Source organism: Vipera ursinii, assembly GCF_947247035.1.
Source record: "Vipera ursinii genome assembly, chromosome: 1".
In the NCBI taxonomy this organism is placed as follows: domain Eukaryota; kingdom Metazoa; phylum Chordata; class Lepidosauria; order Squamata; family Viperidae; genus Vipera; species Vipera ursinii.
In genome coordinates this window covers 12,086,861-12,102,891 of record NC_139512.1, presented here as the reverse complement: position 1 = coordinate 12,102,891, position 16,031 = coordinate 12,086,861, and the positions used below count along the sequence as shown (strand labels likewise).

Here is a 16,031-nt window from a genome sequence, read left to right as displayed (position 1 = left end):
TCCAGCCCGCCATCCTCTTCATTACCCAAGCTGGTAACAGCAATTTAAAAAAAAACAAGAAAAAAACCCTTCCTTTACACGGGGCTGGCTTGTACTGCTTAATGGGCCTCTCCAGAGAAACCCGTGAAGTGCTCGGGCAAACGGCTTTGCCGCTTGTGCCCTCGCATTGTGTCTCTGCATTGCTGCTTTCGTGGCTTGGCGGGATCCGTAGAGGCAGCCATAAACTTGGGCTGGATCAGAGCACTTTGAAGCTGCGGCTGCAGAGATGCAGTGAAGCCCTGCCTCGTTGGGGCGTTGTTTGATTTGAGGGCCAGGGGTCCACCCAGAGAAGACGAAGCTTGCAGTCCAGAGTTCTGATGTTGCTCAGTACCTGGCTCAATAGGAGCAACCGCGAGAGGGATCTCGGAGTCCTAGTGGACCATCTTGTTGTGATTCAGCGTCAGCCTGTGATACCGGCAGCTGAGTCTGATGATTCTGAAGAGGAGGAAGAGGAGGGGTTTGGAGAGCCTTTGGTGTCAGAGGGAGGCTCTGATGCACTGCAGGACTCTCAGCCTGGCCCCTCCCGTCATGTTCCTCATCAGACTCAGCCGTGTGAGCACGAGGCATTGGACGTAGATGATTCACAGCTGGATCTATTCAGGGACGCTAGGAGCAGGAGGCAATCCAGCAGAGTAGAACAGAAAAAGGCAATGAGGCAACTCGGTGAGAGGAGGAGAAGGCAATGCGAAGCCACGCCTTGGGACTGCTGATAAAAGGGGAAGGTGTGGGAGGTGCTGGTTGCTGAAGGCAACCGTTTGAAGATCTTCTGCTAGAGTCCTGGTCTGTTATTCCTGTTTAACTCTTGTTTGAACTTTTGGTTTAACTCTTGTTTGAACTTGTGATTTCTTTGTAAATAAATTTGGTTGGGTTTTTCCAGCCTGTTGACTATAAAAAGGGGTTGTCCCTGACATTCAAACAGGGCCAGTCGTAGGCTGGAACAGAACACATCCCTTAAATACGAGCCAGCCGGGTGAGGCAGCTGCCAAAAAAGCCAACACAGTGCTAGGCTGCATAAAGAGAGGGATAGAATTGAGATCACGTGAAGTGTTAATGCCACTTTACAACGCCTTGAGAAGGCCACACTTGGAATACAGCATCCAGTTATGGTCACCACCATGTAAAAAAGAGATTGAGACTCTAGAAAGAGTCCAGAGAAGAGCAACAAAGATGATCAGGGGACTGGAGGCTAAAACATACAAGGAACGGTTGCTGGAATTAGGGATGTCTACTTTAATGAAGAGAAGGACGAGGGGGGACATGATAGCAGTCTTCCAATGTCTCAGGGGCTGCCCCAAAGAAGAGGCAGTCAATCTATTCTCCAAAGCGCCTGAAGGCAGGACAAGAACCAACAGATGGAAACTAACCAAGGAGAGAAGCAACCTAGAACTAAGGAGAAACTTCCTGACAGTTAGAACAATTAACCAGTGGAACAACCTGCCTCCAGAAGCGGTGAATGCTCCAACACTGGAAGTTTTTAAGAAGAGACTGGACAGCCATTTGCCTGAAATGGTATAGGGTTTCTTGCCTGAGCAGGGGGTTGGACTTGGTATATAAACAGAGAACCAACCCCACTCCGTTGTAGCCCTGATGATGCTACCTAGTTGGGTCATGAAACGTCTGCAAGGAAACCACCCAGTTCAGAGGGCACCAAGGACCCCACAATCCTCCTCCTCCTCCTCCTCTTTACAAACCCCACTCCCTTCTGGCGCTGATGATGTTACCTAGCTGGATAGTGAAACATCTCCAAGAAAGCAACCAAGCTCAGAGAGTGCCAAGGACCCCACAGTCGACCTCCTCCTCTTTCTTCTCCTCTCCACAAACCCCTCTGACTCCCTTCTAGCACTGATGATGTTACCTAGTTGGGTCATGAAACATCCGCAAGGAAACCACCCAGTTCAGAGAGCACCAAGGACCCCACAGTCATTGTTCTCCTCTTCCTCCTCCTCCTCCCCCCCAACCCCACATTCCCTTCTAGCACTGATGATGCTACCTAGTTGGGTCATGAAACGTCTGCAAGGAAACCACCAAGCAGAGAAAGCACCAAGGACCCCACAGTCATTGTCCTTGTCCACGTCCTCCTCCTCCTCTTGTTCCTCCTCCTCTTCCTCCTCCTTCTCCTCCTCCTCCTCCTCCTTTCCACAAACCCCACTGACTCCCTTCTAGCATTGATGACATTACCTAGTTGGGTCATGAAATGTCTGCAAGGAAACCACCAAGTTCAGAGAGCACCAAGCACCCCACAGTCATTGTTCTCCTCCTCCTCCTTCTCCTCCTCCTCCTCCTCCTCCCCCCCCAACCCCACATTCCCTTCCAGCACTGATGATGTTACCTAGTTGGGTCATGAAATGTCTGCAACGAAACCACCCAGTTCAGAGAGCACCAAGGACCCCACAGTCATTCTCCTCCTCCTCCTCCTCCTCCTCCTCCTCCTCCTCCTCCTCCCCACAAACCCCACTCCCTTCTAGCACTGACGATGTTCCCTATTTGGATAGCGAAGTGTCTGCAAGAAAACAACCAAGCTCAAGAGACCACCCAGGAACCCACCGTTCAACCCTCGGCTACACATTTCCTCTTCTGTTGGTGCTCGCTTTGTCTTTCCGTTTCTGTGCTCTGCTCTAGAAAACCTGAGCTTCCCTCCGAGAACCCCAAACAGACCTCCAGGTCCTTCTCTTCTACAATCCCTTTGCTTTCCTTCTTGTCGGGGGTGTTGCAATCCCCTCATTTTAGGCGTCGACCGAAAGGTCAGCTAGGAGGCTGTGTGAAAGGAGGAAGAGTTAATGGGGCGGGGTGGGGTGGAGCTGCAGGCTGAAATCAGTCTGCCCCCATTTGGGAGCGAAGAGGAGTCCAGGCAAGTGGGTTGCAAAATCCGAAGTGGAGGAAGTTGAAGACCAGGTTTAAATTAGTCTCTTGGCAGGAAGGTGGAGTAAACAAACATTCTGCAGCAGACAGGCTGTGGTGCAGTGACCTGATTAGAAAATGAAACACAAAACAGCCTCCCCCCCTGGTTCTTCTTGAACCACAGATGCTTTGGTCAAGAAGAGCAGTAAAACTGAATAGGGGCTGAGAACATACGAAGAAGAAGAAGAACAGTTGTGGGAATTGGCTATGTCTAGTTTAACGAAAAGGGACCCGGTGGCTCAGTGGGTTAGGATGCTGAGCTTGTCGATCAGAAGGTCGGCAGTTTGGCAGGTCGAATCCCGAGTGCCGCGGGACAGAGTGAGCGCCTGTTACTCGTCCCAGCTTCTGCCAACCTAGCAGTTCGAAAGCACCTAAAAAATGCAAGTAGGAAAATAGGGACCGCTACGGTGGGAAGGTAACAGCGTTCCGTGCGCTTCTGGCGTCTAGTCATGTCAGCCACGTGACCACGGAGGCGTCCTCGGACAAGCGCTGGCTCTTTGGCTTTGAAACGGAGATGAGCACCGGCCCCTAGAGTCGGAAAACGACTAGCACGCATGTGCGGGGGAACCTTTACCTTTACCTTAGTTTAACCAAAAGAAGGACTAGGGGTGACACGGCAGCAGTCTTCCGATATTTGAGGGGTTGCCATAAATAAATAAGAAGAGCTGAATCTGTTCTCCAAAGCTCCAGCAAGCGAGACAAGAAGCAACGGGTGGAAATTATTCAAGGGAGAGAAGCGACCTGGAACTAAGGGGGAATTTCCTGAGAAATGCCACCGCAGGCAACCTTGTAAAATCAGGTCAAGGGCTAGACTGACCCGCGATGGGCACGGTCCACTGAGGTCGTCGGTCAAGGCCTGACCTGCAACGAGATCGACAGCCTCACCTAGACCTGGACTGCCATCTTGTCGGAAATGGCGTAGGGTCTCCTAGCTTTTGGCGAGGGGCTGGACTAGATGACCTACCAGATGACCTCCCAATTCTGTTAATTCTATTTTATTCTTTCACACATCCTGTGACCGAGCCAAGAGTTCCATCTCCTGGGCCTACTTACTTGTCCACCTGGACACTTGCCCCCCCCACCCTCGGCCCAAGTTCACCCTCTTCCTCTCAGCCCACTGCTGCAGGCCCTTCAGACCTTTTAAATTCCCCCCTCTCCTCCCCTGAAGTCTCGGCAGTCCTAAAAGGGCCACGTTTGAAGACCCCTCCTCTAAAGGTACAAACCAGTAGTTCCACCGGATGTAGGGTTGGTCTATAGCATGCAGGGGTGGGCAACCTTGGCTCTTTTATGACTGGTGGACTTCAACTCCCAGAATTCCTGAGTCAGCCTGGCTCAGCTTGGAAACCTCTCCCTTTCCCCTCAGCATGGCTGGCTCAGGAATTCTGGGAGTTGAAGTCCACCAGTCATAAAAGGGTGAAGGTTGCCTACCCCTGGGTTAGGGCAACCTTGGCATCTCTATGATTCGTGGACTTCATCTCCCAGAATTCCTGAGCCAGCATGGCTCAGCATGGAAACCTTTCCTTTTCCCCTCAGCCTGGCTGGCTCAGGAATTCTGGGAGTTGAAGTCCACGAGTCATAAAACAGCCAAGGTTGCCTACCCCTGGGCTAGGCCAACCTTGGCATCTCTATGATTCGTGGACTTCAACTCCCAGAATTCCTGAGCCTGCATGGTTCAGCTTGGAAACCTCTCCGTGTCCCCTCAGCCTAGCTGGCTCAGGAATTCTGGGAGTTGCAGTCCACGAGTCATAAAAGGGCCAAGGTTGCCCACCCCTGGGCTAGACTGACATGATTTGGAGCAGCAGTTGAATAAAAAGGGGGGGAAAATAGCCAAGCTATGAAGGATGGATGAAGCACTGGCAGTTTATTGGTACCAATAAGGGTCTTATTTAAAGGTCCATACTTGAATCCTGCTGTAATCAAAGCAACAGGAGAACAGAGTTGGAAGGGACCTCGGAGGTCATCTAGTCCAACCCCCTGCTCAAGCAGGAGACCCTACATTTCAGACAAATGCTTTCCCAGTCTCTTCTTATAAAACGTCCTGTGTTGGAAAAGGCTCAGGGTAACAATATCCTTGAATCTCCCAGGTTTTATTTGTTAGAAGGTTAGAGTTACAGTCTGGCCAAATTCTGTCTACAGGTAGTCCTCGACTTACAACCATTCATTTAGTGACCATTCAAATTTGCCACAGCACTGGGGAAAGTGTCCATTTTTCACACTTAACAACCGTTGCACTGTCCTCACGATCACATGATAAAAATTCGCCCGCTTGGGATTAGCTTCATCTTTACAGCGGTTGCAGTGTCCCGGCGTCCCGTGATCCCCTTTTGCGGCCTTCTGACCTGCAAAGTCAATTGGGGAAGCCAGATTCACTTAACGACCGTGTTACTAACTTGAACAGTTGCGGTGGTTCACTTTAACAACCGTGGCAAGGAAGGTCGCAAAATGGGACAAAACTCACTTAAGCGTGGTCTCGCTTAGCAACCTAAATTGGAAGCTCAATTGCGTTGGTAAAGTCCTGGATGACCTGTATTAGATACAATGATCCAGACTGAAGTGGATTTTACTGTGTCGGCTCTGAGGCCGGATCCTGACACCTTCAATCCTTGGGGGGGTGGGAGTGGGAATTGCATGCAAGTTTTAAGGACTTAACCAAAGGGTGATTAGGACATCGATTCTGGAAAGTCACAAACCGATGAAGGGGGTCAAACAGAGTCAAAATAAGACCTTGAAATTAATTACAAGAATCCTTCCCGTGGGTTCTCTTGAATTTTATTTTATTTTTTTTTAAAAAATGTGAAGAATTTAAAATTAATTATAAGAAACCTTCCTTTGGGAAAATGTTGTTGATTAGAGAAAAGCATGATAAGAGGGGAAGGTTTAGAAGGAACCAGAAAGAACTAAAGATTATAATTAAAGGAGAAGAGACCCATCAATGCAGAATGGAACAAAATACTCCTAATTATGGAAGGCTTTTAAGGATATTTGGGATACCTAGCGCTGATGATGTTACCTATTTGGGTAAGGAAACGTCTGCAGGAAGACAACCAAGCTGAGAGAGCATCAAGGACACACACACACACACACCTCCTTTCAATCCTGGCCTACAAAGGACTCTTTTGTACCACTTGGGCCTGAGCGGAAGAGCATCTATCAACTTCCTGTACTTCCAGTAGCAATCTCTAGAGTAGTGGCAGTTGATAGCTTTCTCCTTTGGAAAGTGGCTTGAAAGAAGAGGTGGGACCCTTGGTTGGATCAGACCGAGATCTGGCTGGAATCCTCAATTCTGGTCCGGTGGTCTCGTAATTCCGAGTGCTGCCTTTTTCTGAACCGCTCGTCCTTGGCCGAATCCGAAGCTCCTGGCTGTCCAAAATGCTGGGCCCTCTGCGGGCCTCTAATCCACCTCCGTGTCACGGTTCCGACAGATGAAACTCTTCAAAGAACTTCGAGGCACTGTTTTCCTGAAAGGGTCTGTGTTCGAGTAGCATAACATCGGCACGAACATAGGTGAAGCCCAGATCTGAATCCCGCTGTTCTGTCCCAGCCTGCGTACGTCTTTGTTACTTCACAAAGACAAAACCCCTCTTTTAACAAGGAGGCTGGAAAACCAACCCCCTTCGTTCGAGTTACAGAGCTGATCATTGTCCCAAAAGCAAAAGCAACAGAACACGTTCAGAAGCAAAACGGAGCATGGGTCCGACGGGAAAGAGTTCACAGGCAAAGCAAACAAAACATGATCCCTTGAAACTGCAGTCCTTTGCAAACGGTTGCCTTCAGCCACCAGCACCGCCCACACCTTCCCTTTTTATCATGCAGCCCCCAAGGCGTGGCTTCTCAATGCCTTCTCCTCCTCCCTTGGAGCCACCCCATTGCCTCCCTCTGTCCTGCTCTTGTTGCCTGTCAGCATTTGCCAGCGTCTGTGATGTCTTCCAGCTGTGAGTCCTCAGAGTCTGACTCAGCTTCGCAGCACAGCTGGGTCTCAGCCTGAGCATGAGTGGAGGGGCTAGGCTCTTCCTCAGATTGTAAGTCCTGGGTCTCATCAGAGCCTTCCTCCGACTCTGATGGCTTCCCAGGCCCCTCCTCCTCCTCCCAGACTCAGCTGCCAGGATCACAGGCTGGCACAGAATCACAACATCCCCTCCCCCGAACACATAGTATCTAGTGCACAGGTCTGCAACCCGCGGCTCCGGAGCCACATGCGGCTCTTTCAGCCGTCTCCTGCGGCTCCCAGTCCTCTGCCATGTGCAGTCCCCCCCAAAAAAAAGTGGGACTAAAAAAGTTCAACCAATCAATTCAAATATGCAGGGTAGGTGCATATCTCGCCTTGGCTCCACTCTTCAGTCAAACCCTGTTCTGCGCATGTACGCGCATGCACACACATTTTTTGCGGCTCCCAGTTTTTCCTTTTGTGAGGGAACCGGTTCTGAGTGGCTCTTTCACTGTTTCAGGTTGCTGACCCGTGATCTAGTGCAAATCCCTCCTCTATTAACAGTCATAAATCACGTTTTCCAATTAGCTTGAAACGCAGGCTTTCCCTCCAGTTCTCCAACCCGCCATTTCTTATCATCTCTTTATTTCAAAAAAAAAAAACCTTGACTCTCACACTATGGCAATATTGTTGTGTCTAACTAACTCCCGTGCACATTCCTTCTCCTCCCAGTGTCATCTAATCCTAACTCTTAAGAGTAAAACAAAAGTTAAGGAACATGGCTGCATCTCCGTAGGTTGTCCAAGCAAGAACATCCGATGTTAGCAGTGTTGACACCCCGCTTTCTTTCCAGAAATGTGTCTACTGCCGTAAGCGGATGAAGAAAATTTCGGGAGCCTGCATCCAGTGCTCTTCCGAGCACTGCTCCACGTCCTTCCACGTCACCTGCGCCCACGCGGCCGGCGTGCCCATCGAGCCCGACGATTGGCCCTACGTGGTGTCCATCACCTGCTTCAAACACAAAGCCGCCAGCCACGTGGTAGGTCTCCCTCGGATCTCTCCCTTTGCCTTCCTCTTCCTCTCCTTGCTTTCCCCCTCCCCCCCCCCCGGCCCTTTTGCACTGATGGGACAGTCTCTCTTGTCTTCTCCAGCTTCCCTTTTCCAGAGAGGTCTCTCTCAGCCAGACGGTCATCGCGAAGAACCGCTGCGGCTTCTATTACCTGTGCAAAGTGATTGGGGTGACCACGCAAACCTTTTACGAGGTTAATTTCGAGGATGGCTCCTACAGTGACAACATTTATCCAGAAAACATTGTGGTAAGTAGCTTTGAGGAGCAGGAGGCCTTAAGAGTAAAGCAGGGGGTCTTCAAACCTGGCCCTTTTATGACTCCTGGACTTCAACTGCCAGAATTCAGTGCTTAGAAGGGAGTCAGTGGGGTTTGTGGAGAGGAGGAGGAGGTGGAGGAGGAGGAGGAGGAGGAGTGCTGTGGGGTCCTCGGTGCTCTCTGAGCTTGTTGGTTTTCTTGCAGACGTTTCATGACCCAACTAGGGAATGTCATCAGCACTAGAAGGAGGGGGGGTTGTGCTTTCTTTATATACTAGGGACTTGCTGTGTCAGAGTTGATGGGAGTGTTCTTGGTGCTTCCAAGATTAGGCTGTTGTTTACTGTTTGATTCTGTATCTGAATTGGTAGTTCCTTGATTATTTTTTATTTTTTTAATTTAATTCCATTTATATCCCACCCTTCTCCGAAGACTCAGGGCGGCTTACAAGCTTAGCAGTAGCCTTCATTCTATGTATATGCCTGCTTATTAGGGCTTTCACACACACCCCAAGCGGCATTATTACAAAGTCAGCTTATTGCCCCCAACAATCTGGGTCCTCATTTTACCTACCTCGGAAGGACGGAAGGCTGAGTCAACCTTGAGCCTGGTGGGACTCGAACCTGCACTAATTGCAGGCAGCTGGTGTTACTTAAGGAGGCATTAGCCCACTGCTCCACCAAGGCTCTTTTAGATTAGAATTTTTTTCCCCCGCTTGTCACCTTGGTGTTTTGCTCCTGGTAAGGATGTGCTCTAGTCTTTCTGTTTCATTCTTAATTTCCCTTATTGTCTCTTTCGAATGGTGTGGAAATGTGGTTTATCTCTGTGGGCCTGTTGATGGCCAGTTTATTTGAGGAACAAGGTTCAAGGAAACCTCAAGTGTTGTTGGCTTGGTCTAGGACAGGGCTAGGCAAGCTTGGCTCTTTTATGACTCGTGGACTTCAACTGAGCGTAGCTGGCTCAGGAATTCTGGGAGTTGAAGTCTACGAGTCATAAAAGAGCCAAGCTTGCATACACCCCTGATCTAGGAAGCTCACCCTTTTCCCACTTGAAAGAGTAAGGCCCGTTTGATCAGATTAGTGTGGCCGCCAACTGGACTCCAGGACAGACCCTCGCCCTCAAGAGCTGCTTGTAGAAAAACAAATTTTGCTTCTCAGAACAGAGACTGCCTTAAGATGGGGCCCCCTGCGGAGGGTGAGCTGGTCCAGCTGCACTTGACCAACGGCGTCACTTACCAGGCTAGGTTCATCGCTGCCCACGTCAACCAGATCTTTCAGGTGAAAGCCCAGGATTTGCCTTTTTTTACTTCACATTTTTTAATCCTGCCCAGGTTGGTTTTACAAATAACTCAAAGGCGGGCAAACATATCCCGCTCACCTTCCTCTTCCTTTTTTCCTCACAAAAACAGCCCTGTGAGGTGGGTTGGTGACTGGCCCAAAGTCACCCAGCCAGCTTTGGATAGATGGATGGATGGATGGAAGGATGGATGGATGGATGGATGGATGGATGGATGGATGGATGGATGGATGGATAGATGGATGGATGGATGGATGGTTAGATGAATGGTTGGATGGTTGGATGGATGGATGAATGGTTGGATGGATGGATGGATGGATGGATGGATGGATGGAAGGATGGATGGATGGATGGATGGTTGGATGGTTAGATGGATGGATGGATGGTTAGATGGATGGATGGATGGAAGGATGGATGGATGGTTAGATGGATGGATGGATGGTTGGATGGATGGATGGATGGATGGATAGATGGATGGATGGATGGATGGATGGATGGATGGTTAGATGGATAGATGGATGGATGGATGGTTAGATGAATGGTTGGATGGATGGATGGAAGGATGGATGGATGGATGGATGGATGGATGGATGGAAGGATGGATGGATGGATGGATGGATGGTTGGATGGTTAGATGGATGGATGGATGGTTAGATGGATGGATGGATGGAAGGATGGATGGATGGTTAGATGGATGGATGGATGGTTGGATGGATGGATGGATGGATGGATGGATGGATAGATGGATGGATGGATGGATGGATGGATGGATGGTTAGATGGATAGATGGATGGATGGATGGTTAGATGAATGGTTGGATGGATGGATGGAAGGATGGATGGATGGATGGATGGATGGATGGATGGATGGAAGGATGGATGGATGGATGGATGGTTGGATGGTTAGATGGATGGATGGATGGTTAGATGGATGGATGGATGGAAGGATGGATGGATGGTTAGATGGATGGATGGATGGTTGGATGGATGGGTGGGTGGATGGTTGGATGGATGGTTAGATGGATGGATGGTTAGATGAATGGTTGGATGGTGAGATGGATGGATAGATGGATGGTTGGATGGATGGATGGTTAGATGGATGGTTGGATGGATGGTTGGATGGATGGATTTTTAGCCGTGCACCTTGCCCCAAAACTAGGGCTTATTTTGGGAGTAGGGCTTATATTAGGCCCACCCACCCTCCAAAATCAGGCGAGGGTTTATTTTACTTTTGGGGAAACGGGTAGGATCCTAAACAAGAGGCCCAGTGCTTGACAATTGCTCCAATTCCTTCTACAGGTAGAGTTTGAAGATGGCTCTCAGCTGATGGTCAAACGAGGGGAGATCTATACCCTTGACGAAGAACTTCCCAAGAGAGTTAAAGCTCGCCTGGTGGGTATCTGGGTCTCAAACCGTGCAAAGATGCAGCTTGGAGCAGGGGTTGGGGAGGAATTTTGTGAAAATACGCTCAAAGGATCCAGTGGGATCCTTGGCGCTGGGTCATTTCCCTGCAGATGTTTCATGACCCAACTAGGTAATATGATCAATGCTAGGAGGGAGCAGGCTTGGCTCTCTAATTATGGGTAGTCCTCGACTTACGACCACAATTGAGCCCAAAATTTATGTTGCTAAGTGAGACATTTCTTAAGTGAGTCCTGCCACAAATCTGGCTTCCCCCCTTGACTTTGCTTGTCAGAAGGTCCTAAAAGGGGGTCACATGACCCCGGGACACTGCAACCGTCATAAATGTGTGTCGGTTGCCAACTGTCTGAATTTTGATCGCCCGACCGTGGGACTGCTACAACGGTCGTAAGTGTGAAAAATGGTCACGAGTCCCTTTTTCCAGTAATGTTGGAGCAATAGCAATAGCACTAGCACTTAGATCCGGGGTAGGCAACCTTGGCTCTTTTATGACTGGTGGACTTCAACTCCCAGAATTCCTGAGCCAGTGTGGCTCAGCTTGGAAACCTCTCCCTTTCCCCTCAGCGTGGCTGGCTCAGGAATTCTGGGAATTGAAGTCCACGAGTCATAAAAGGGCCATGGTTGCCTAGCCCTGACTTAGACCTATACACCGCTTCACAGTGCTTTACGGCCCTGTCTAAGCCGTATATCGAGTCAGCATCTTCCTCTTCCCCCCCCCCAAATAATCTGGGTCCTCACTTTACTGACCTCGGAAGGATGGAAAGGATGGAATCAACCTTGAGCCGGTCAGGATCGAACTGATGGCAGCCGGCAGACAGCAGTATTAGCCTGCACTACTGCATTCTAACCACTGCGCCACCACGGCTCCTGTAACTTTGAACAGTCACTAAATGAGCGGTCGTAAGGCGAGGACTACGCGTTTCCCCCCCTAGGCTGCTGTTTATTCCTCGATTGCCTCAGCTGGTCTGTACACGAGTCGAGTGCAAACCCCACACTCCCAGGGGCTTGGAAGGGCAGGTGGTGGCCGCCTCCTGCCTTCCCTCACGCCAATAAGATCTCCTTGTGGTCTCCGCTTCCTCCCTCATGCCTCGCCCGTTCCCGTCCTTCGGCAGTCCCTGAGCAGCGGCGCTCCTCAGGAAGAGACGATCTCAGGAGAGGACTCGAAAGCCGCCAAGCGCCCACGGGTGGGCACCCCAAAGAGCATCGAGGACGGTAGCCCCGGCCCCAACTATTTTGCCACGATGGAGGCCCCGCTGCATGCCAAGTTCTAGCCGAGGACGCCGGGAGGAGCTTGGCCGGGCGGAACAGCGCTTGACGTTTCGAGGAAAGGAATAATGGGGAACAATCCCTTTGCAGCCACCCCACCCGTCCGCCCGCCCGCCCGCCCAAAGTTAATTTAAATGGAAAACTGTGGTGAGGGGATGACCCAGCCGTTGTGCAATAACTTGCAAATTTAAATTCTTCTCCTTCCATTTTGGGGTTCTCTCTTTTTTTTTCTGTTTTTTTTCTCCCCCCTCCACTTGTGTTTTTGACTTTTGGGAAGCTTGACTTGCTCCTCGCCTACCTCTGTTCTTTCTGACGATTTTTGGAATGGACAACACCTTCTTTTTTCTTCTTTTTTCTCCCCCTCCCCTCTTCCGGGAGGTTGCACGTAAGGGGCTGGGTGGGGGGACAATTTCACGGGACGGGGTGGGGCAGGCTGGAGAGAACCGTTTCTCCCACCCACCCACCCACCCCCCGTAAGAAATTCGGAACGAGAGAATACAGGCAAGCGAAGCGATCTGTGACTGAACTTTCAATCTTTCATTTGTTTGTTTTCATCGGTTTAAAAAACACAAAAAAAAGCCTCAGAAAAGGCTTGCAATCTGCAATGGTGACTCCAGTTTTTAAATCTCAGCCATCTCTCTCTCTCTGTTCCCCCCCCCTCTCTCTCTTTCTCTCTCTCTCTCTCTCTCTCTCTCTCTTTCTTCCCCCCTTTTTTTTTAAAAAAAAAGGTGCTATTTACCCGACTACTGAAGCAACTTTTTTTGGAATTAGCAATTTGTGTATGTATGTATGTATTATATATACATATATCTATATCTATATATATATATATTAAAAAAATTGCCTTTGATGTTTTTCTATTAAAAAGAGGGGGGGAAGAAAACATGGTGTTTTTTACAGAAAAAAAATTGCAAGCAAAACGAACAAAATGAAAGAGTGAAGGATTTGCACAGGTATTTTTTTCCCCCTCCCTTGTATAAAACTTTCTTGGGAATCGGGCCCTCTCCTTGGTCCTGTATTCGAATCCAACCACTTGAAGTGAATGGTCCCCCCCCAACAACCCTTCTTTCCTCCTCCTCCTCCAAAAAATAAAAAAATTTTAAAAAAAACTTTTGCCATTTTGCAGAGAGCGGGGGGGGAGCACTTTTATTTATTTTGTTTTATTTTGGTGGGGCTGGGGGAAAAATTATCTCTTTTACAGGAAGAAGAAAAAAAAAACAACCCCAGAAGATGGGGACGTTTCTGTTAAACAAAAGACACTTTGAAATGAAATGTTTTGTAAAATAAATGACACCATTGCAAAACTGTGAGTAGGTGGGTTTCAATGTGTCCGCCTTTTATACCAGCGGTGCTTTCTTTTCTCTTATTCCTGTCTAAGCTGGCCAGGGAATTCTGGGAGTTGAAGTCCACCCAATCTTTGACTTGCCAAATTTCAATATTAGTGATCTGAAGGAACGATTTAGAGTTTAAAGCGGGGTGTCCAACTTTGGGCCACTTTAAGACTTGTGGACTTCAATTCCCAGAAACCCCCCCCAGCCAACCATGATCAGGGCTGGCTGGGGGATTCTGGGAATTGAAGTCCACAAGTCTTAAAGTGCCCAAACGTTAGACAACCCCCCCTTGGTTATATGTAAAACCAGCTCCGAAGCCTGAAAAGATTTCCTTTCTCACCGATGCCCCCGAATCGCCTCTTTTGCTCAAGAGACGCCGAAGGGACGCGGTGCTGACCCAGGGTACACCACAGAGGCAATGCAGTCAGCTGGCAATTCCAACCCCCCCCCTTTAATTGCTCCAAATTTTCCCCAAATGCTCCCTCAAAGGAAGACACACACACACACACACACACCTTCAGCCGCCTCTGGCTGCAAGTCGTTTCACACAGTCTGCTTACAAGGGGAATTTACTCAAGGCCACGGAGATAACAAGGAATGACACGTACATCCAACATCTTTAACGAGTCTGTGGAAATGCAAGCTTGCCTGAGCAGTTTCAGAAGAGAAGCCAAAATACAAGCCGGGGTCTTTGAACATCCAAGCAACCTTGTTAGTCAGCCCAATGGTCAGACTTTCTGGGTTTCCAAGCAGAAGCCACGGAACAAGAGAACAGCAACAACACACAAAACTCCAAGGAATTAGAGTTTGTTCCGGACAAATGCCCCTCCCCACAGCGTCTCCTTAAGTCTCAGTTTCCAGGTGTTCCTTGTGGGGAAGGGCGGGGCACTCTCCTCCAGAGTAGTTGAGCCTACCTGCATTGTTCCCTCCTCCTCTCCACTCTCCCTGCTCTAGGATCAGGAAGGGGTGGCCCTTGCTCATCACCTGAGCTCTTGTCTCACCTGTTCCTCCTGTCCCAATCCTGAAGGGCCCTGGCCTGCCTCGGCCTGCTCTTCCCCACATTCCTCTGAAGCAAAAGAGGCCTCTTCCTCGACCTCCATCGGTCCCGTTCCAGCTCATTTTCCTCCACAGATCCAGGCTCCTACGGAGGCATGACAAGACACATTCACACAACTCCTTACATTTTTCTTTTTCAAACTGCCCCTGCTGCTTTAGGCATTTTTTTTTTACTTAGGCAGAGTCCCTTGTGGTTGTTCCTTTCTGTAAAGTTAGATCCCATTCAAAGTGTGGAAATTCGCTCCCATTAGAGTCGCCACTGATTCTCCATGCGCTAAAGGTGTAATGCCTCCTCTGAAGGGTTTATCCAGTTGCTTCCTAACCAGAATAGAATAAGAGCTGGAAGGGACCCTGGAGGTCTTCTAGTCCAGCCCCCTGCTCAAGCAGGAGACCCCATACCAGGGGTGTCAAACTGCCGGCCTGCGGGCCGGAGCGTCACGGAGAAACCACGCCCATCCCATTTTCGGCGATGGGAAAAAGTTCAGATACGTCGCGTGACGTCGCGAGTTTGACATGCCTGCCCTATACCATCTCAAGACAAGTGACTGTCCAGTCTCTTCTTAAAAACCCTCCAGAGATGAAGCGCCCACGACTTCTGGTGGCAAGCTGTTCCACTGGTTGATTGTCCTCACTGTCAGGAAGTTTCTCCTTAATTCCAGGTTGCTTCTCTCCTTGATCATATTGGGGTTTTCTACATGGGTAGTCCTCAACGTACGACCACAATTGAGCCCAAAATTTTATGTTGCTAAGTGAGAAAATGGTCGAGTGAGTTTGGGGCCCATTTTTACGGCTTTCCTTTGCCACGGTTCTTAAGTGAATCAACGCAGCTGTTAAATTTGAAACACGGTTATTAAGTGACCCTGGTTTACCGTTGACTTGGCTTGTCAAGAAGGTTGCAAAAGGGGATCCATATAACACACCCCCACCCCCGGGGACACTGCGACCGTCATAAATGTGAGTCAGTTGCCAAGCATCCGAATGTAAATCCCGTGTCCGGGGGGGGGGGAGGCCGCAACCGTCATAAGTGTGAAAAGTGGTCACTTCTTTTTCAGTGCTGCAACTTCAAATGGTCGCTAAGGGAACCGCTGTAAGTCGAGGACTACCTGTGACCTTTTTTTAAAAAAAAATCTGGAATTTCTCCCTGTGTTGCACAAACTGCCTGATTTTTTTTTTTTAAAAAAAAGCTGTTTCTAAAAGGCTGAGCTTTTGTACAGTGCAAAAAAAAAGCATAAATTTGCTTGTATAAAATACTTTAAAAACAAACCAACCTTGCTTTGGCTCCTGGGCGTCAATAATGTAACCCAACCTTTTAAAAAAACGAACATTTGGAGCTGTGAATAGCTCCATTTTCCTAAACTTCTGGGTTGTGGGTCTAGTCCAGGGAAAGAATTCGTGAATGCAGGATAGGGTTGAAAATGCAGAATTATTGCACTAAATGCGGACGGGGGAACTCATCGTTTCCGTGACTGGTGTGCATA

The 16,031-nt window shown here is 49.2% G+C and overlaps 1 protein-coding gene across 2 annotated transcripts in view; it reads left to right on the top strand.

Annotated features, from left to right (window-relative positions):
* The window catches only part of KDM4B (lysine demethylase 4B), a 262,102-nt gene extending 248,408 nt beyond the window's left edge, over positions 1-13,694 (top strand). For both annotated transcript variants that reach the window (XM_083363244.1, XM_083363243.1), the window contains exons 19-23: positions 7,716-7,901; positions 8,014-8,178; positions 9,341-9,460; positions 10,778-10,870; positions 12,013-13,694. In XM_083363244.1, the coding sequence (XP_083219370.1) occupies positions 7,716-7,901; positions 8,014-8,178; positions 9,341-9,460; positions 10,778-10,870; positions 12,013-12,171 (723 nt within the window). In that variant the 3' untranslated portion in view covers positions 12,172-13,694. The remainder of the gene's footprint in view (positions 1-7,715; positions 7,902-8,013; positions 8,179-9,340; positions 9,461-10,777; positions 10,871-12,012) is intronic.
* The last annotated feature ends 2,337 nt before the right edge of the window (positions 13,695-16,031 follow it).